Source organism: Schistocerca americana, chromosome 3 (assembly GCF_021461395.2).
Source record: "Schistocerca americana isolate TAMUIC-IGC-003095 chromosome 3, iqSchAmer2.1, whole genome shotgun sequence".
NCBI classification, from domain to species: Eukaryota; Metazoa; Arthropoda; class Insecta; order Orthoptera; family Acrididae; genus Schistocerca; species Schistocerca americana.
Window position 1 is genome coordinate 532,282,984 of NC_060121.1, and position 22,355 is coordinate 532,305,338.

The 22,355-nt window shown below is 42.9% G+C and overlaps 1 protein-coding gene across 1 annotated transcript in view; it reads left to right on the forward strand.

The window, feature by feature from the left end:
- The first annotated feature begins 366 nt into the window (after positions 1–366).
- LOC124606203 (pancreatic triacylglycerol lipase-like) overlaps positions 367–22,355 on the forward strand; it is a 425,509-nt gene continuing 403,520 nt past the window's right edge. The window contains exons 1-3 of the mRNA XM_047138172.1: positions 367–425; positions 6,171–6,276; positions 18,162–18,444. Of these exons, the coding sequence (XP_046994128.1) occupies positions 367–425; positions 6,171–6,276; positions 18,162–18,444 (448 nt within the window). The remainder of the gene's footprint in view (positions 426–6,170; positions 6,277–18,161; positions 18,445–22,355) is intronic.

A 22,355-nucleotide genomic window follows, 5' to 3' on the forward strand; every position in this document is an offset into this window, starting at 1 on the left:
TGAATGCAGCTTACGCATATTCAGTGAGGCTACTACATTGCCACGGTACGGTAGGCTGAAAGAACCGTTGCTGCAGAGATGAAACTGGTTTGAGCAACTCCAACAGGAACGGGTAAACGGTCAAGGCTGTATTTGATCAAGGACTGTGATAAAAAATGCACACAAGTTTTTCATGCATTCGAACCTGCTAACACTCTGACGACGAAGCATTCCCACGAAACAGTCACCTACTTCTACACATTCTACGCGAGGGCGTGTGTTAATTTTTTTTTTGCGTGTGTGTGTGTGTATGTGTGTGTGTGTGTGGGGGGGGGGGGAGAGAGAGAGAGAGAGAGAGAGAGAGAGAACAACAGAAAGAAGAGCTAGATGGAGAGCGAGGAAGAACGTCAGACGAAACAAACAAAATTGATGGGCTCGCGGAGGAAGTATGTGTGAACATTGTATGCATTATTGCGACACAAAAAACTTGAATCGTAGTCACATAGTATGCAGTATCTTTAGCTATTTACATAATAAACTTAGTCTGACATTCCATAGGCATTAACTTGGTGAACGAGTAATTGATGGTACGAAATTACTAGAAAAAATATTGAAATTCACGTAAGGGGTCACGAGAGTACTTGCTTGGAGCGGTTCCGACAACCACAAATCCGAAACTACAGTGTTTTATGGAAATTTAAAGATTTATGTTCCCCTTCAGGAGTTTAACTTTTCGTTCTAATATAATTTCAATATAACAATTTCAAAATTGAACGGCCCATAATCTACTATTTCATACTCCTAACCCTTAACTAATAATGTCCAAGTGACGTGTGGTTTGTGTTCTACCATCACGTGTCAGATCGTAAGTAAATACGCACTTGCTCACGAATGGATTTCTGATATCTGAACCTAATTCCAAATGACAGTTCAAAACTGCTTCTAACTGACGAAAACTAATTTTACCAACAAGGTAGGAAACTTTTTCATCGAAGTGCAGTTTTGGGGATATTTCCGAAACCAACGACTAGCATACTTTTCTCGACCTTGGCTTATATGTCACCACAAATGTGACGAGACTTCTTTTTCACAAAAAGAAACATCAGTTTAGCGGTGTTTGCTCCCCCTTCCTCCCCCCCCCCCCCCCCCCCTGCAACTGAGATGATAAACGGGTATTCATTGGACAGATATATTGTACTAGAACTGACATGTGATTACATTTTCACGCAATTTGGGTGCATAGATCCTGAGAAATCAGTACCCAGAACAACCATCTCTGGCCGTAATAACGGCCTTGATACGCCTGGGCATTGAGTCAGAGCTTGGATGGCGTGTACAAGTACACCTGCCCACACAGGTTCAACACGATACCACAGTTCATCAAGAGTAGTGACTGGCGTATTGTGACGAGCCAGTTGCTCGGCCACCTTTGACCAGAAGTTTTCTATCTGGAGAATGTGCTGGCCAGTGCAGCAGTCGAACATTTTCTATATCCAGAAAGGCCCGTACAGGACCTGCAACATGCGGTCGTGCATTACCCTGCTGAAATGTAAGATTTCGCTGGGATCGAATGAAGGGTAGAGCCACGGGTTGTAACACATCTGAAATGTGAAGTCCACTGTTCAAGGTGCCGTCAATGTGAATAAGTGGTGACAGAGACGAGTAACCAATGGCACCCCATACCATCACGCCAGGTGATAACGCCAGTATGGCGATGACGAATACACGCTTCCAATGTGCATTCACCGCGATGTAGCCAAAGACGGATGCGACCATCACGATGCTGTAAACAGAACCAGGATTCATCTGAAAAAATGACGTTTTGCCATTCGTGCACCCAGGTTCGTCGTTGAGTACATCATCGCAGGCGCTCCTGTCTGTGATGCGCCGTCAAGGATAACCGCAGCCATGGTCTCCGAGCTGATACTCCATGCTGCTGCAAACGTCGTCGAACTGTTCGTGCAGATGGTTGTTGTCTTGCAATCGTCCCCATCTGTTGTCTCAGGGATCGAGACGCGGCTGCACGATCCGTTACAGCCATGCGGATAAGATGCCTGTCATCTCGACTGCTAGTGATACGAGGCCGTTGTTGTATTGCAAACGTCCCCATCTGTTGTCTCAGGGATCGAGACGTGGCTGCACGATCCGTTTCTGCCATGCGGATAAGATGCCTGTCATCTCGACTGCTAGTGATACGAGGCCGTTGGGATCCAGCACGGCGTTCCGTATTACCCTCCTGAACGCACCGATTCCATATTCTGCTAACAGTCGTTGGATCTCGACCAACGCGAGCAGCAATGTCGCTATACGATAAGCCGCAATCGCGATAGGCTACAATCCGACCTTTATCAAAGTCTGAAACGTGATGGTACGCATTTCTCCTCGTTACACGAGGCATCACAACAACGTTTCACTAGCCAGCACCGGTCAACTGATGTTTGTGTATGAGAAATCGGTTGGAAACTTTCCTCATGTCAGCACGCTGTAGGTGACGCCACCGGCGCCAACCTTGTGTGAATGCTCTGAAAAGCTAGTCATTTGCATATCACAGCATCTTCTTCCTGTCGGTTAAATTTCGCGTCTGTAGCACGTCATCTTCGTGGTGTAGCAATTTTAATTTCCAGTAGTGTATATATCGTTCGGGTAGATTTAACACATTATAAAGTTGTTACAGAGAAATTATATTCACGAGTATTTGTTTTTTATAACGTCTTTAAGTTACTGAAACGCTATCGTTTCAGCTACTGGTTCAAACAAGCACTGCATAAAGATATTAAATAACACATGACCAAGAAACAGGACGGCTAATGAATATAGTTCACAAATGTGAACTCGAGAAAAAAATATGCGGAGTTCACTGTCAAGGCAGATTGACAATATAAAATCACTGGAGAAAGTTCTGGGGCGGATATGGAACATTTGTAATGTGTCTCACATAATTAGACTATGACGGCAGTAATATTTCATAAGTAATTCAAGATATCGGTTGGATGTTATCGCGAAATGATAGTGTATTGATGCATGGAAATCGTATCCTCCTTTTATACGACAATACGTCCTTTAAAGGTTAAATGTTTAAAAGTTTAATTTCTGACAAAAGAGGGGCAGATATATAGCTTACAAGAAAAGGAAAATGTTAAATGTTTAAATTATAAGTTACAGCCTCTAATAATTTTACTGTAATTTGGAAACGATACCGTACTTATGGGCGCGATCGTTGTGTCACCAAACCCACCAGTCCCAACTAATTTAACAAGTTGAAATATACGTGACAGATTTTTGATTAGCGGAAAATTGTACGAAATGTACCTCCACTAAACAAAACGTAACGTGTTTTAAGCATCTCATTATTTCATCATAAAGTTACGCCAACAAAATATTACAGGACTTTCTCGTGTAGATGCTCGAATATGGAGAAGAACAAGACTAAGTCGTACATCGTTTTCTCATTTTTTAAAACATTAGTAACACGAAATTGCTGTAGATGGTAGGATTTGCACAAGAGGTAAACTTTCTGCAGCACAGTAAAGCCTTTGACGTTGAATCACAATGAATTGCTATAACATGTCGCAGGCCCAACTGATGTTATGGGCAAAATTATCCAAGAAGGTGCTAACTGCGAGGTCGAGTGTTGCCATCCCACCGTTCGATAAAGGTCTACAGCATAGAAGTCTCGTAGCAGCTTCGCGGCTAACGAGTGACCCCTCGGTACATAACGAGTTTATCTGGTTCCTTACCGTACTGCAACCCACAAGACCGATGTGACCTGGGGGTAGCGAAATAGCCCGAGCCGGGAAAACAATGTGCTATCACTAAATAACCAGAGCGGCCAGGACGCTCCTTGTTTGTGATTTTTCTTGTCTTTTGGTGAACTCTTGTATCCACTTCAACAAAAATTTCCGGGAAGTACAGTTCTAACCATATGGACGTCGTCTGCGAACGGGTCCTCGGCTCACAAAAAACACATTCTCCTAGTGGGTACACAGTCATAGCACGTCTGCCATCTTGGTGTGGCTGCAGATCATTAACCATTGGCCGCGGAATGCTATTGTATCGCCTACTTTCCACACGATATGTGCTGTCACCTCCTAGATAAGTACAGACACGGAATTTGAAACTATATGCAGTATTCGGGCTTTGCGAGATTTTCATATTTTCTCGCTTGCTACGCGCAAACTATTAATCCAAAAAACCAGAGAAAAGAGCCTTTTTGTAGGAAATTAAATGTAATTAAACTTTGCACTACGTTACGTTTTCAAAGGAGGACACGGCTTTCGAGTTTCTCAGGAAAAACGTACAAAAGTGACTTTCAAACGCACATCCACCATACACTCATCCCTTACCAGTCAGGATTTCTAGTATGTTGTTCGTGGCACTCCCTCCTACCGCTGTACAAATATTTCCTACTACACAAGCTGTTCCCGATGTTCGACCTTTTGTGCCTCTATTGACTGGGCTATTACGCCACTAGCGTAGTCAGCTATTTCGTTAACATTATTAATTTAAACGTCCCTTTAGGGTAATGAAAGCAAAACGTTTACGCTACAACTAACTGCGTTGAAAATTTGACCCAAACTTAACCCTACAGTTACAGCTACAGTTAGTAGCCAGAGGGAGTGACAAATAAAACCATATATTGTTCATTTTATGCTTTTAAAATTCACAAAACTCTTAGTTAAAAACATAAAACTCTTAGGTAAAATGTACACAAATGTGAGTTATGTTATATCCTAGCCAGTAATGCCACCCGAGCCCGCTGCCAAAAGGTTGGCAGCATCAAAGTCCGGACGCCGTCCGCATAAGCAGCGCCAGCGAGACAGGAAATCGCCGCAAGTCTGCGCGCGCCACCGCTGGCTTCTGGCTTCTTAAGCGCTGGAGTCGCGAGCGCTAGGACAGTTCTGTATTCGCCGCTCAGTTGTATACTCGCCACCTAATTGTGTACTTGCTAGTCAGTTGTGTGTTCATCGCAGCAGAGTTGTTGTTTGTCGTCAGCCGACGCTGACCTAGCCGCTCCGACTCGAACTAGACAGATCTCTGTAGACACGGTGTTCACTACTGTGTTTCTGTATCTCCGTTAATAAAGATAAGTACCGACTTTTATTTAATCAGAGTGTTTGGGTTTTCATCTTTCTGTTCACTGTTCCAGCGGACCGGTCGGCCCGCTATTAAAAGTGTGGCGGTGACTTCGTAAGCCGTTTCTACAGCGAATTGCTTGTCGCTACGAACGCCGCCACAAAAAGTTATACAATTTGTAAGTGCTCGAGTAAGCCGGTAACGTAATAGGCCGACCGGCGGAAAAAAAAGTGGGAAACAACTCGTGCAGCCGCAAATTTTTGTACAGTGGTAGGAGGCAGTGCCATGAAAAACATACTAAAAATTTCAACCAGTGGGGGCTGAGCGCGGGAGTGTGGGTGCGTTTAAAGGCACTTTTGTACGTTCTCCTTGAATAACTCGAAAACTACGACCTCTAGCGAAAATATATCCCTGTATAAAATTTAACAACATTATATTTCCTAACAAAAAGATCCCATTCATTTTTTTGTGTGTGACTGATAGTTTGCGCGTGGCTAGCGAGAGAATATGAAAATGTCGCGCGTGGTTTATATAACCAGCTATAACATTGACGGTTGCATAAAACGATATCGGTAGGTTCAGCTGAGTCACCCTGTATACAAAAGAGATTCCAAAGACAAATAACGCTAGGGTCAATATATTCACACTGAAAACGCAAAAATATTCCATAGTAAATGATAAATTCAGAGCCAACAGCGGTTCTGCCACTTCACTTTATCAGCAGTATTTAGCGTTGGTAATTATTACTATTAATTACCTGATTCTAAATGCAATAAATGATGTAATCACAGCTAGTTAATTTATTTTCCCGAAGAGGTCCTGGAAATAAGAAAAGTGATTTTACATTACGTTAGTGTAGCTCAAAAACAGTATTTTTTCAGACACGAATTCATTTTCAAAATTATACCTAACCTAGATGACATGAAAATATATAACGATGTGTGTGGGATGATCAGAATCTATCGAAGCGTTACTGCTTTATGGCAGTAGAGAAAAGACAAGTCCTGGAGTACAGTGGCCTTGTAGAGATCAGCTCAAGTTAGCGGCCCTGGCGGAAAAGTTTCTCGTGCCATTCGCGAGGTGCAACCGCTTGCTAGTAAAGAGTAATCTTTTTCTAGAAGTAATGAGGCCTCGGTGACGCAGAATGGCACTGAGTTAGTCGACAACCTCGAGCCGGAGGCTGAAATTCTGCCATCGTTAGGCAGCCCTTTGCGCTACCTTACTGTAAGTAATTAGAAGAAAGGACACATAATTTTGTTCTTCGAGATGCGGCTTCATTTTTTGGCTGCTGTGTCTCGATCAAGGAGCGTCTCTTTTTTATATGTAGTGCTACTTATCTACTAGGTGAATACAAATATTTCTAAAACCGTTGGAGACGTTAAAAGAATGGAAGACTTGATGGCAACAGTTTGGCTTAGATACTTCTACATTTGTTATGCCTATATGTGCTGCCAGTTCAAGTTTGCAGTTGTACGTGACCATTTTTCACTCAGAACGTCCACTAACATATTTCAGAGAATGATATCCAAATTCTCTTGATCCTGTAGTCATTCATTTCCCTTCTTTGTAATTTCTGATCTGGATTAGCATCGCCATTGGGTGTTTTCACTTCACTGTTTTTCTGCTTTTGGTAGGCGTTACGTAGGCCTGAAAGCTCACAGGTTGGATGGGCGAAGAAAATTAGCTGTTACAAAACTTTAATACTATCGTCCGCAGATATCAAGGCTGGCTTTAGCGTTTCCCCATCCCGGACTGCTGGAGGGAGCGGTACACATATTCCTTTTTTCAAGAAAACATGAAATTTCTCGCAGAAGCCCTTGAAGGGAAATAAAAGATCTCTAGACGTTTAACGGGATAGAAAAGAGTGGGAGATTGTTTACCGCTGTTTTTAATTGGTTGTAACTGGGAATCTCCACCCTCACTGGCGGCAGGTCCAGTTCCGGCAACAAGACTGCTGAGTTTAAGACGGCTCTTGAAGAAGATACTCCTTGGCAGATCGTTGGAGAGTCAGAAATTTGCTTTAGGTTTCTGTAAACTATACTTATTCTCAAGCTCCTGTAGAGTGTAAACACGTTCAGGTTAGGACAGGAAAGATAACGGATGAAACGAGCCTTGTTATAGTTGGAAAGATGTCTATACTTAAGCACTAAGTACAGAAGGAAGGCTGAAGTCACATCTTCCAGCCGCTGCCGTTGCCACACTATTTATTTACGCACTGCCCGATTGGTGAGATTGTGCATCGTTGAGGCCGCCGAAATAGTTTAGAAACATCTAACTCGCTCGCTTCAGGACACGAGTACGTCGTCTTAACGTCACGTATCCAGCTTGTTGCTTTCAATGTGCATTTTTGGGAGTCTAATGGTTTTCGCTCCTGTCCTGTCTACCCGTATACTTTATACATCTAATTGACAACCTACGCAGTCTCTAGCGATGTCCATGAAGTACTAACGTAAATGTATTTATCCTTCCTTCCTATCTCTGCCAAGGTTTGTATTCCCTTGTCGGATTATTAATGATTCTTTTTAAGAAGCCATTGGGTAACGTTCATGTTCAAAGTCAATTAATCTGTTTGTTATTGTGTACATTTGTTTCCATTCATAGCTAGAAGATTCCTACGAGATCACCGAGCGAGGAGGCGCAGTGGCTAGCACACTGGACTCGCATTCGGGAGGACATCGATTCAATCCCATTTCCGGCCATCCTGATTTAAGTTTTCCATGATTTCCCTAAATCGCTCCAGGGAAATGCGAGGATGGTTCCTTTGAGAGGGCACGACCGACTTCCTTCCCCATCCTTTCCTAATCCGATGAGACCGATGACCCCGCTGTCTGATCTCCCCAAGACAACCCAACCCACCCTACGAGACGATTTCAATAAGTAAAGCAAGACGTTTTTTTTCTCAAAGCAGATTCGTTTTTCGAGATTTCGACATCTCTTTTGGTTACAATACCCTAATTTTCAACATAATCTCCGTTCAATGCGAGGGCCATGTGCCACCTTACTGGGTAGCCTGTGTGCCCACATGCTACTCCTCTACTGATCGACGTCGTAGCCTAGGCCTTGCTACATCAATAACCTGCTCGTCATCCATGTTCTGCTCTCCACGAAGTACATCTTTCACTTGGCCAAACGGATGGAAGTCGGAAGTTACGAAATCCGGACCGTAGGGTGGATGAAGAAGAACACAATTCTGAGTAATCCAACTAGTGTGCGAGCTCTACCAACAGAGACGTCTGTTTGAGCAACGAGGTATTTTATTGTGATCCGTTGATAACCTCGCATGAGAGTGTCTCCACGTTCCAACACTTCAGGAGTCACAGCTGTGTGGGCTAGGCCGGTACGCGGGAGATCGGACAGCTTCGCGTGACTTTCTTGCGATGATGACAGACGGTTCATCCAATAACTCACCGTGCCTTTATTCACTGTAGAGGTACTGCAGGCGCTTATGATATCTGCGATGGCTTGGTTCATCGCAAGAAGAAACTCAGTGACAGCTCTCTGCTTGGAACGCACCACTGTAACAGACGCCATTTTGAAAGCTACGTATAGCGCCGCCACCAATCGGGACGTCATGGAACTATAGGGGCTGAAGCGGGAATATTCCACCACATCCCACAACAAATTCCGCATTTTTCAACCGAAATTTGCAGTGGAAAAAAAGTGCTGCATTTCTTACTAAATGCCCCTCGTTTGTGAGTAATTTTGTACCCACTTGTTTCATGCTTAAATTGTCCACCCCTAATGTTCATTGAAATAATACGTTTTCCGTTGTGTGATAATATCCTTCTTTTCAATTAATTTTCGTGATTACTTTGGGTGGGTCCTCATTCTGCTGGGCGCCAGAATTTGGCTTTATGCATCCTAGGGCAATGCTTCGACCACAACCAACACCCAGCACAGGATAAAAGCCAAGAGTCGCTTGACACCAACATACTGGCCACACACCCTAATGTGTGTGTCTTCCTGCCAATTTTCCATTTATGTCAAATCAATGACCTAAGCACATTATTGTTTTTAAGTCAGGTTTATGACGGGACGTTTTCTTTTTTTATTATTTTATCACTTCAGAGAACTGTAGTTTTGGCGTCGCGTATCAACTGGTAAGTGTCATCCTGTGGTAGCACCCATAGGTTGGTGGAGATTTGGTATAATTAATTATTCACAAGATCATTGATCATTTCAACCGATTGTGTTTGTATGGTTAGTTGAAATACATTAACAAAGAACGATCACGAGATTAACGTTACCGACGATTCCTCTGAAAGAGCAACCATTCAGATTAATCGAAAGGTAGTCACAAAAAATTAATCACATAGAAAATTTTGTGGGGAAGTTGAACGAAACACTGCATTCTTAAATGGCGGAACACTTAGAAGATTTAACAGATCTACTAAGGAGACTGCCTACGCTATGCATGTCTGTGCTCTTATAGTGCAGTACTGCGCCGTATGGGATCCTTATTAGATCAGAATAACAAAGGACACAGACTGTATTATTGCGAAGAAGGAAAGAGAGTGTCACGGATGTGGTGTTTGGGGTGGCAGTCATCACAACAAAGGCTTTTTCCGTAGGGGCGAGATCTTTTCATAAAATGTAAATGACCAACTTTGTTCTTCGAATGCCAAAATATTTTGTTGACTCCTATACAGGATGTCCTTGGAATGTTGAGACAAAATTCGAGGGTTTATAGAGGGTGTCTTGCGGAAAAAATTGAGGATACGAAGTGTCCGGAAACAATATCGAGCGACTCAACAGAGCGTCGAAATTGTAGGCGCTTAAGCGTACCACTGGGCCACATACCCATCCGGCAACAAACGTGCCTTTGTACACATTAGGAAAACTAACGGCAAATGGAAACCCGTGTGCGAAACTCCCTCTATAGCCTCTTGAAGTTTGTCGCAACATTTCTGGGACGCCTTGTGTACGTAGGGAGAAAGCTTCTTCTTTTTTCTTTCCCCTTCATCCCATACCTACAAGTGGTCGGCGTGATTAGTTATGGGATTTGGCAATGTTAGAGGACCGTCGGATGCCTTACCTGTGGCTACTGCTTTACCCTCCGAGACGGAATTTGCGTACCGCAGCTGCCTCCGTGTAGTGTTCTGCGTGTAGTGTTATCCATGTCAAAGTGTGCGAACGCTCCCGAAATGTTTGCGAGCTGTGTAACTGACGCGGACACCGGCCCAGTACTCAACTAGCGGGATGTGGAAAACGACTTAGAAACCACATCCACACTGCTCGCCACAGCGGCCCTCGTCGTTAATCCGCGGGGCGGATCGATTTGCGGCGGTGCGCCGACGTGAAAACAAGAGATAACACGCCAAAATGTAAGTGTTCATTTTTCCCACGTACTATTCGAAAGGGAAACAATGGAGTAATTGTGTGAAAGTGGTTCTATGAGGCCCCTGCCCAACAATACATTGTGAACTACGAAATAATCATGTAACCGTAGATGAACGTGCATCTGTTCGAGCCTACTTTCGGGATAAACAGCAATATCGTTACCTCGGAACCATAGGTGCAAGATGGGTGAGGATAGAAACACACTGTTTTGGCTGATAAATGCCAAGTAACTGGTGGATAAGGGAACTCTAGTAAAAATTGGATTTATTCTTAATGAATCTCAGTGTACATTCAGTGATATAAAACAAGTATGCAGACTTCTATTGAGTGTGGGAGAAACCACTGCACTTTATTGAATTATCATGGGAACATCGGTACTCTCAAGTGACTACGAAAACTGTTGACCTGTCTTCAACGGCTAGCTTCAGAAAATCACCTGCGAAGGCTCTTCCATTACTGCCAGTCCAATTAGTTCCGCAGGCACGCATTACTTTCAGGAGCGACAATAGAATTTGTCTCTGTTAACTTTCCTGGAAAGGTCAACTTTTTCCTAAGCCTGTGATTCACATTATCTTCGTCTTTTCCACGAACTTTGAACGATGTCGCTGAACTTCCTGTCCCACGAGGCAGAATCGCCCTTTCACGCAAGTGAGGGCCACGTGCCATCAAACGTCTGCCATACTGTTCCGTTATTTTCTTCATCCACACCAATGACTGTTTTAAATCTATATCTATGAATGTAGCTACAACATTAGCTTCTTAGTAAACACCCTGCTGTGTAGAATCCCAATGTCCATATCACTAGGAAATTAATTTTTTAATTGTTTTAATTGAGGTTAATTTCCGGGAACATTACTATACATTACCGGTCACTTATTTCGCATTCACTTGTATCACTCAGTTATGTTAACTACTTGCTGTTTCTTTGTAGTATTACATATGTAATAACACCGAGTCGGTAACTTAGTCCGCAAGTATCAATATCAATCGTTAAAATGTTCAAGCAGACTGTCCCAATGGATGGTGGTGTTCTCCGCTACACAACGAAGGCATCACTGACGAAAACGAAATGAGCCTACAAAACTCGCTGCAGAGCAGATATCAATCAGCAGTGTAAGATTTACTCTTCAATTCTTCTTTTATTTACGCAGTAGACGGTGCCAGCCGTAACGTGGGAGCAGCTAATGTCCTAGTTGGAGGGGCAAGTAAATTTATATATCCTCCACATTGCTTGCTTCCTCCTCCGTCGCTTCTCACTCACTTCCTCAAGCGGAAGTAATTGACAAAAACTGATAGCCGTCGGTCAAATAGCGTATATTTTGTTTCATCACCTGCTCGCCAACAGCACCCCTAGCGAAATAGCAACAAGAACTCCATGTTGGACATTAGCGAGCTGTGTAAGCGGTGGATAGCGACCGACGTCTGTTCGTAGGGCAGGGGTTTCTCTGTGATGCTACTTAGGCCAACTAACACTGTAAAAATGACGCAGTGTTTTGTAACGAAGGTGCCAGATTAAACAGACAAAATTACCGAACATTGCCTGTCCAAAGAGTTTGCTGAGCTGAGGGTGAATACAATGAAACACATTGTAACCATTAAAGATTATATTTATTATAGCTAATTACAGCTTTCAACAATTTTTTCTGCCATTAATGTTTTGGTAAAAGTCGCTGCATGTCGCAAACTTCAAGTTAGAACGAATGCACAGTTCTGCTTTCATAATATCGACACTCAATTAGTTTCTAGCGTCAGACCGTAAATGATTCATGTGGCTGAAGACCCTGTCCACATAGGAACAGCCGCATGGAACCGCCACAACACTTAATGATTTTTTTTGTTAGACATTTCTTTTCTATTTAAAAACCTTCTCCACGAAAACGAGATCGTGCGCGTAGAAGCTTGACTTCGCAGTTGCTTAAGATTTCTCATTAGTATATGGATCTCTCGGTATAAAATGTCTAAATTCGTGATGTGAATGGAGTTCTTATATTATTGAAATACTAAACATTTCAGTAAAAAACCGATCACCGGCAACCAAGTTTGTAACATTTCTGTCCCTGGAACAATAAGCTTCAGTTCTAGGCTTCACTCCCTAGCAGAGACACAATGCATTACTTGATGCGTAATGAGAGAAAGTTAGGTGAGGTGCGGGCAACCGATGTTACAATGAGCACAGCTTTCGTCAGAAATTGCACCAACGTAGTAGGCGTGTTCCTGATGTGTTCAGCTGCTCCAGCAGAATATGTAGGGACTGCCCTCGGACGAGCGCGCCAAATCTAAAATTTTCATTTATAAATCTTCATTTAAATACGATACAGATTTCGTTTGTAGTCGTGTGGAAAAATCTCTCAGTAATAAACTATCGTCCACTAAGTCCAGATTCCATTTTAATATCTTTTTTAATAACAGTTGGATAATGAGATGAGGACTAATCAGTTCAAGGATGTTTGGCTTCCCGCCGGATGGACGCCCAGCAGAATTGTCGGGCTGCCCACTTAAGTCTTGTTGTTAGGGAGAGGTCGCGCATATAGTTCTAGACAAGTGGTCGTACACGAGATGGGTTTCGGAGTGCTGAGAAGTCGCGACTCTGGGAGCAAAGCATAGAGGAACACAAGTTAGGCTGTTTAATGTGATTTGTGATCAATTTTACGATGTTTATAACGTGCAAGAATTATTATTATTATTATTATTATTTTGGAAATTTGTGGTAAGTTCCTGTGGGACCAAACTGGTAAGGTCATCGGTCCCTAGACTTACACACTACTTAATCTAACTTAAACTGACTTAGGCTAGGGACAACACACACACCCATGCCCGAGGAAGGACCCCAACCTCCAACGGGGGTAGCAGCACGAACTGTTGCAAGGCGTCCTAGACCGCACGGCTACCCCGCGCGGCGAAACAGTTATATTAGTGAAGTGCATGTATGGTTAGTTACGTCACGTGGGTACTTTGTAGACTTACGCATGTTACAAATTTTGTGGTAAGTTTATGGCTCTCCTGATGAAAGTACCTGCAAAAAAGCCGTTGGCCATGGTTTGGATTTTCATTTAACAGCAAAGTGAGCCTTAGTCAGTTGAGTAGCAAGCTATTTACAGCCTCACTACAGGATCAGAGGACTGAAGACGTAAGTGCTTGCTACTGTGCAGGACGCGGACGACACTTGAAGACGCCAGGTGGGTGAACCTTTCAAGAATATCAGTGTTTTGCTTTGATTCGACAAGACACAAGTAGAAACCTCACACGTCGTGCTAATCCAGAACGAATGGAAACAGCTGTGTGTGATGAGTGGTGGCGTACAGGAAGTGTACAAAATTATGGAAAAACAAAAACACAACGCATTACTACGACTAATACGGTGCAGGAAAACTGTGGGCATTCAAAGCAGCATTCAACCGTCTCGGAATGGGTGAATACAGGTTCTGTTTGGTTTTAAAGAGAATCTTATACAATTTTCCCATCAAAATAGTGGCAAGTTTACCTAACGATGGTGGACGTGGACAGCAATCACGCACCCTTCTCTCCAAAGTAGACCGCAAAAGGCTCAAGAATACTGAGATATAGTGACTACTGTGGCAGGAGATGTGCAAAAATTCAACCTCGTGCTCACAAACCCAGCCCTGGACCATGCGAGCTGTGTGAACAAGGGTCCTGTCTTCTTGGAACACAACATTACATTTGGGAACAAGCATAGGATGGAACTCATCAGCCAAAGTGGTCACATAATGCTTGGCAGTAATACGACCTTGCAGAGTAGCCTTGGAGTCCACGGAGTAACATAATATGCGTGCGCATGTTTCATTCATCGGATGTAAACTCGGCCAGAAGTTGGTTACAGCCTAAAACAAGACTCATCCGACCAAATTATCTCCTTCCATTGCTCCATTGCCTAGGTTTTATGGCTTCGGCAAGACGTTTCCCTGTTACAGGCATTTGAGTCACTGTCATTTGATTTTGGAATTCCAGATCGCAGTAAAATTGTATGCTTATGGAGGCTCCCTTATTGTTGTTTCAGTACCGACAGGGTTCGCGAGTGTGACATTCGGTCCTGCAGGGACTTTTGCAGCTGTCATTCTCTCCTTTTCCGTCACAATCCTCTTCAACGACTGTCCATCACTATCACTCAACACACAATTTCTGCACGTTGTGACTTAGCGGATGATGTTTTCCTGCTTTATCTATCTGCGGTACAGATCTTCGATACGGTGCCTCTTGACACGTCAAATATTTCGTCTACCTGGTTTGTGAACCACCACGTGCGAATTCACTTACCTCCGACGTAATGCGCTCAAAACTACGGAGAGCACTGTTCCAACCACGACTGAAACTAACAACGTATTAAGAACATTACACAGGTGCTGTGCGTGGCCAAATACACTGTGACGAACGTCATGGGATACGAGTATGCACATACACAGATGGCGGTAGTATCGAGTACAGAAGGTCTAAGAGTGCAGTGCATTAGCGGAGGCGACATTTGCATTCAGGTGATTCATCTGAAAAGGTTTCCGGCGTGATTATGGCCGCACGACAGGAATTAACAGGCTCTGAGCGCGGCATGGTAGTTCGAGCAATACGTATGTGGTATTACATTTCGAAAATCGTTAGGAAATTCAGTATTTCGAGATCCATAGAGTCAAGAGTGTGCTGAAAATACTACATTCCAGGAATTCACTTAACGACTGAGAGCAGCGACTTATGGTAGGTTGTCAGTGCTAACAGAGAAGCAACACTGCGTGAAATAGCCGCAGAAAGCAATGTGGGATGTACGACGAACGTATCCTTTAGGACAGTGCTGCGAAATTTGGCTTTAATGGGCTAAGGCAGCAGACGACTGACGCGGTTCCTTTATTAACAGCACGACGTTGCCTGCAACGTCTCCCCTGGACTCATGACCATATGGGTTCGACGCTAGGCGGTTGAAAAATCGTGGCCTGGTCAGATGATTCCAAATTTCAGTTGGTAAGAGCTGATGGTAGGGTTCAAGTGTGGCCCAGACCACAGGAAACTATGGCCCCAAGTTGTCAACAAGGCAATGTGCAAGCTAGTGGTGACTCCATAGTGGTGTTGGCTGTGTTTACATGGAATGGATTGGGTCCTTTGGTCCAATTGAATCGATCATTGACTGGAAATGGTTATGTTCGCTACTTGAGACCATTTGAAGAATTCATATTTCCAAAGAACGATGCAATTTTTGGTGGATGACAGTGCACCATGTCACCGGGCCACGGGAGACCGCGCTCGGTTTGAAGACCATTCTGGACTGCTGGAGTGGGTGATTTAGCTAACCAGATCGCCCGACATAAATTCCATCAAAAATTGTGGGACATAAACGACAGGTCAACTCTTGCACAAATCCTGCGCCAGCAACACTTTCGCCATTAGGGACGGCTGTAGAAGCAGTCTGGCACAATACTTCTGCACGGGACCTCCAATGATTTGTTGAGTCCATGCCGCGTGGAACTGCTGTATTACGCCGGGCAATATCATGAGGTATCTCATGACGTTTGTTACCTCAATGTGTAACAGCGCGATCTGCAGGCTTCGGTATCATCTGCATTTATGTTGAAGCAAGCACTTTTTCGTGGTGTTTCCACACTTTTGTCAAAGCCCTGTACTTCACTTTCATTTGCAGGAGTTTATTTTCAATGTTCGTCTGTGTTTTTGTTGTAAATGGATCTCTAGGCGCTATAGTCTGGAACCGTGCTACGGTCGTAAGTTCGAATCTTGCCTCGGGGATGGATGTGTGTGATGTCCTTAGGTTAGTTATGTTTAAGTAGTTCTAAGTTCTAGGGGACTGATGACCTTAGAAGTTAAAGTCCCATAGTGCTCAGAGCCATTTGAACCATTTTTTTTGAGGAACGAGATTTCTTCCTGCTGCGTACCAGGACACATGGGTGTTGCGGCGAACGAAAGAGCGGATGTAGCAACCAAGGAGGCGTGTAGCGATCCTCAGTTGTTTCAGCGCACTATCACCTCGCTGTTGAGGAACAGAGTTGTATGTCGATGGGAAGACGAGTGGCTAGAAGTCACTGCTAATACGCTGCGTGTAGTAAAGCCCACCTCCTTGCGGTCACCAAGACGGGATGAGTTCCTGCTCACTCGGCTTCGGATAGGGCACATTTCTCTGACGGATAGTTCCTTTTTCCGGAAAGAGGATCCTCCAATGTGTGTTTTGCTTGTGATGTACAGTTAAGTGTGCGCCACAGTTTACTTGAGTGTGTTTTATTTTCGGACTAGAAGGTGGCGGTAGATTTGCCGGCAGATCTGCTTTCTGTTTTATGTGACGTTGAAACGAGTGTGGCTAGGGTTTTAAAACTTCGTGTTGTGTCTGACCTGTTTGCAAAAATGTTAGGGAGATGTTCTTCATGTGTTATCAGGGTGACTGGCTCAGGCACATTTTTTGTAAGTGGTCAGCCAGTCACAATTCCCTGTGTTTTTTTTTTTTTTAGCTCTTGTGTGGTTTTGCTTCCCTTTTAATCCCACCAATAGCAACTTACACCCTTCTGCGTTGTATTAAGGCCTGCAAGATTGAGTGATTGTATGGGTCTACGCAAGTGAGCAGGGAGTGAGTGTTTGAGTGCCATTTTATAGGTTTTCTCCTCACTAAGCGATAGCAATTTTAGTCTTTTTATCCACATTTGTTTCTTTTATTTATAATTTTAATTAATATTGTTTTTATACTGGTTGCTGGTGACGAGGAAAGTTAGTTATTAGTATTTTATTTATGATCTCATTCATAAGCAGCCATATCACAGTCATCAGAGTCGCTCAAGAAAGTTATAATTAAGCTTTACTTGTTTAATCAGAATCGGACGATGACTCTCCTTGTCCGCAGTCTCGATGATTGGAAGCGATCTGCAATCCTGTGTAAATAAAATGTCTTGGTTTTCTTGCGTTGCGTAGTCAGTCGGGAAACCTCAGATCAAGCGGAAAGTCTGCTTTGATAGAGTTTAATTATCCGATGAAATAATGGAGCTCTTGGATCTAATAATTGCAGGTTCGTTTCCAATTCATCGGAAGTTCCGTTCTGATTACCAAAGAAACGACACCTCTGTGCAAATTTCCAATTAGAGAATACATATATAATGAAATTCCTTATACACCTTTGATGTAAATGCTCAGTATATATTTTCTTGAGTACCATACAACATATTTTCAATCTCTTTCTTCCGGTAATCTCGATAGCAAAATTACAATTATTCAATGCGGCTATTCGGCACGGAGAAGATCCTAGAAGTCCCCTCAATACACCAGAGAGAATATTACAAAGAGTAATTATGCGCTCATAGCATAGTAATAGTACTGTACTGCTTTGCGCATCGATTCTGCGAGTATATAGACGGTGAAGTAGGAGACGTAATTCACTCATAGAATTGTGCAGTGATAATTAGTAGAACATAAAGAGATATTACATAATATGTGTAGGGGCCTAACACACACACACACACACACACACACACACACACACACACACACACGTAAATTACAGTCACGTGTCGAGGACAATGTTTTTCTCGTAGGCAGAAGATACGTACATAAGTAGTGAGGAACTCGGGTAGATTTCCTGGTTGTTTCGTACTCCGTCTTTCTGTGTAGTCTTTTTTTTCGATAAGTTTTTGTTCTCCCTCTGTGCTTGGGCTCTTGCTACAGCCCTCGGCACTATCCTAGAGACAGGTAGCGCTAAAGTTTATATCTCTGGGCGGTAAAGAGGTAACAGCTGGGACAGAAGTTGGTCGGGTAGGTCGGGCGCGATTCATTCATGCCAGGCAGGTGGCAGGCTGGCTGCGTCAGAGCCGGGCGGGCGACGTCACGAGCGGCGATTGCTGCTGCGGCTGGTGTGGCTGGCAGCGTGGTGGGAGCGCCGCGGCGGCGGTGCCGGTGCCCTCAGCCGCTGGCTGGCAGTCTGCAGTCTGCAGATGGCGCGCGCCGGCAGCCCGTGGGAGCACGACGCACAGCTGTGGAGGAGCGCCCCGGCCGCCGGCATGTCGCCGCTGCTCCGCGCCCTGGCCGCCACCGTCGCCTTCGCAGCACTCGCAGCCCAGCTGGCCGGTGAGTCCCCTGCTGCGGCACAAGGCCTTCGGCCACTGGGGCGCTAACGACCGGGTGGTAATTGTCAGAGGCGCGGGAGAGCCGGAGGCGGCCAGGGAAAGACAAACAGAGGGCAGTAGACACTGGTGTGTGACTCGATCTCCATCAGGAAAATAAAACTGAAGATAATTTAAGGGGGTAGACCAGGGTGTTTCGTTTTGGGAACCAATATTCTTGTTTTTTTTTTAAACAAAATAACAAAGAAATTGCAAATTTAACTTCAGATCTTCATTGTACACCCTTAACATAGTATTCTGTATTTTGAAGTAAAAAACTTGCACCCAGAAGGCACTGCACAACATCAACGAAAGCCCTTCGTGGGAGCTCTGGAGACCATAATTTTCAAAGTAGAATAACATTTCAAATACTGCATTGGAACTGATGGTGTTGTTTAAAGTATAGGGATAACCAGAAAGTAACAACATATAGAAATATCAACATTTTTTCCTAACGACATCGATATTTATCGGCAGTATCTACGTTATCGATGTTACGATTAATCGCCATTAAACACTGATTATCGAAACCAATACTTTTCTTGCCTGTCTTTTCTTAACTCACAGGCGCTCTAGTTCTCATCGGGGGATTTCTTACCCATTCCAGCTACTACCAGTCCTTGCAGTCCAACAGTAAATGTCTTACAAAGGGCTTAATTTAATTTTACATTTAGTACTACAAAAGAGCTCCAGATTTGAACATGATCGTATTTATACTGCACATTCATGGAAGTATGTTACGTCATTACAGCCACTGCATATGACAGGTACGAGGAGCAAAACGAACACGTTCGGTGACAGTGCTGTGTGAAAATGGTGGAAATCACCACTCCCTTCTCCCAACTATAAGGCAGAATGTGCGCTCGCCTTATCCCCTGAGTGCTTTTAACAAGAAAATATAGATCATTGTAAAAGTAACGTGGACTCGGCATAAAAATCACACTGCTGTTTAATGGAAAATTGGCTGTTGTTGTCTGAAATGTTTATGATAAGTACAATATTTCACGCACAGAAAACGTACCAGAAGTGTTTCACTCCCCAGACTTCTCTCGTGTAGGTATGAACAAATAATATCTAAAAAAATCATGTTTCTATTCCGATAACGCCTATATCTACTATAAATATCGACACGATATACATCGACATTTGTAAAAATTTGCTCGCCCCTACTAAAGTAGCACTTAGGGATATGCAAAAAAATGGTTTTTAACAAAATGGCGGCACCCTGATATAAAAGTCAAGTTTCTCGACAAAAAATCGGTGTAAAAAGGTGCACCAAAAATCGAAATTAAAATAAATCGCAAAAATCCTACGTACTACAATACAAAAAACACCAACTCATATGTTTCCGAAAGGTATAATGTAATTGCAAGTATATTTCTTGAGTTATAGCTCCCGCCAACTAGAAAAATGTTTTGAAAAAAAAGCGTAGCAGCTTCTGTTTTTTAACAGTGAAACTGCTCAAAACTTAAATCGGCACCAACAGTTGGCCTTTTTTCGCTGATATAGAAACACTCTCATTTTGTCGAAATTATATCGATTAACATTCTTCCTCTTACCAATGGAAGCGTTTTTTGCACGACTGGTATTGCTTTTCGAACCTTTTCTATCCGTATAAATACGTTTCTTCGTCACTTTCAACCCCTCACGTTTTGCTTCGTATTAAAAAGAAGCGAAATGACATATCAAGCACGTGCTTGCAGATTGTTTACCAGAAACAAATCTTGTTACCAAGAGAAATCTCGTTGACAATAGTATTTTACTTGATGATAATGCCCTCTGTGAAGCTGGCCGAAACAAACAGGGCTCTTATTCCATCGGGAACTATTAAAGTGTTACATTGGTTGCATTCGAGCGCTCGGATGCGCCAGACGTCATGAATCGTGGTTTTAACATACTGAAACATTTATGGCACACTTTGTTCGAATGAATCTTAGAAAGAGACTCTCTGAGGAACACTTTAAGGTAATAAAAAATTAGGCTAAAAAATTCGATCCTATCGACCGCCTAAATTGCTGTGCGAGACCATTTCAGCCTTTCTATCAGTTTATCATACGACTGCATTCCCACGGTTCCGTCAGCGATGCAAAGATTAGACCGTAATATGCAGGAAACTAGAAACTAGTCCCCTTTTTCAAAGCAACCGTTCCTGGAAGGGGCTGCTACGAAAATCAGCGAGAACTTGCGCACAAGGGGAAATTACGGATTACTCTGCCCTCTTCGATTTGTTTCGTGGTTATACCATTGAAGATCAGTGCCTAGCATCAACATCTTTAAAGAGCATCGATAGTCAACATCCTTCCAAGAACGGTTGACAATATTGACTTGGAAGACATCTGGGCGCTGTTAAGTACAAAACATTTCGAAACTTCTCTAAGAATCGTCCTAGCATAATTATTAGCGTCACCAGAAAATTTTAGTTGACCAAACATTTCTTCTTAAATTCTGTATCTCTGTAATGTGAATAAACTGAAGGACGTCTTGATAATGACTACGTCTTGTCTCAAAATTTGTACAAGAGTACCACGTCGTACTACTATATATTTCAGCACAATAAAACACTTTTCTTAAGAAGCTTGCTTGCTTAGTGTTCCCAACTTGCAATTATGATATTGCTGGTTCGATTCCCGCAAGAAGCAATTTATTCTTTGCTTTTATTTGTATCCTGTATTTCTTATCAAAGTGAAATTTTAATTAAAAATTCTAAATTATAATTTTTAAGACAATAACAATTTATTCTTAATTACCAATCATACGAAAATGTGGGTATGCATAAAAGTTTAAATTCACGATAAAAATGCTGAATGTGTTGTTATTAAACAAAAGAAATTATATATATAATGAGACCATGTTTAATATTGTTTTTATATTTATTCGCAATCCCTAGTAATAACAAAGCATTTTATTCTCTATTTGAAGTTTCGCACCTTCGCACCAAATTTGAATTTATTGAGCATACTCGTATTTTCATGCGATTAGTAATTAAATCCTATGTAATTTCCATTGAATTTAATTTCAGTTTGATAATGAATGTAGATTACAAACCCAGGTGAAACAGAAGGCTGCGTCTACCGAGAACTGAACCAGTGACCTCGGGATTTCGTGAACTGACAGATTGTCGCAGATATAGAAGACTGCTTAAAGCTTAGATTTTTTTGAAGTCTTAACAGCGTTCGCAAATCTTCAAAGTCGGTTCTTCTTGGCGCTTTTGAGCAGTGCTTTGGAACATTGACGTCTGGATACTGAACATTTACTGCTGTAACTAGGAAGGAAGTCAAAGAGGTTAGAGAAATACACGAGGTCCTTTTACTAAACAAAGATGAAAATGACAGCCACGCTTCTACAACTCTTGTTTATTAGGAACTGCACCATCTTTAGAAGGGCTGAACTGAAGCCGTCTTTCTTGAGTCTTGAAGGGAAAATACACGAGTAACAAGTCGAAAGTCAACTATCAGGGTCCTGGAAAACACAAGCTTTTCTTGACTGGAAGTCTTTGAAGTCTTGTTCATCCGCCTTCCTTTGTATGCATTTCCTCCTTTCCTTTACATCGTGCGAGTGTTTCATCAAATGTGTTTAACGCATACGACTGTCACAATTGTGCCGTGCTATGTCGTGTTTCTGTTGACGATTAAGGCGGAGAAAAGGAAAAAAGGAAGATCAGAGTTTAACGTCCCGTCGAAAGCGAGGCAATTAAAGACAAAGTAAAAGCTCGGATTATAAAAGGATGGGGAAGAAAATAGGCCGTGTATTTTTCAAAGGAATCAACCCGGCATTTGCCAGGAACGTTTTAGGATAGTAACGGAAAACCTAAATCAGGGTGGCCGGGCGCTGATTTGAACAGTATGAAGAACGAATGGAGTGTAAACATTTACCAAC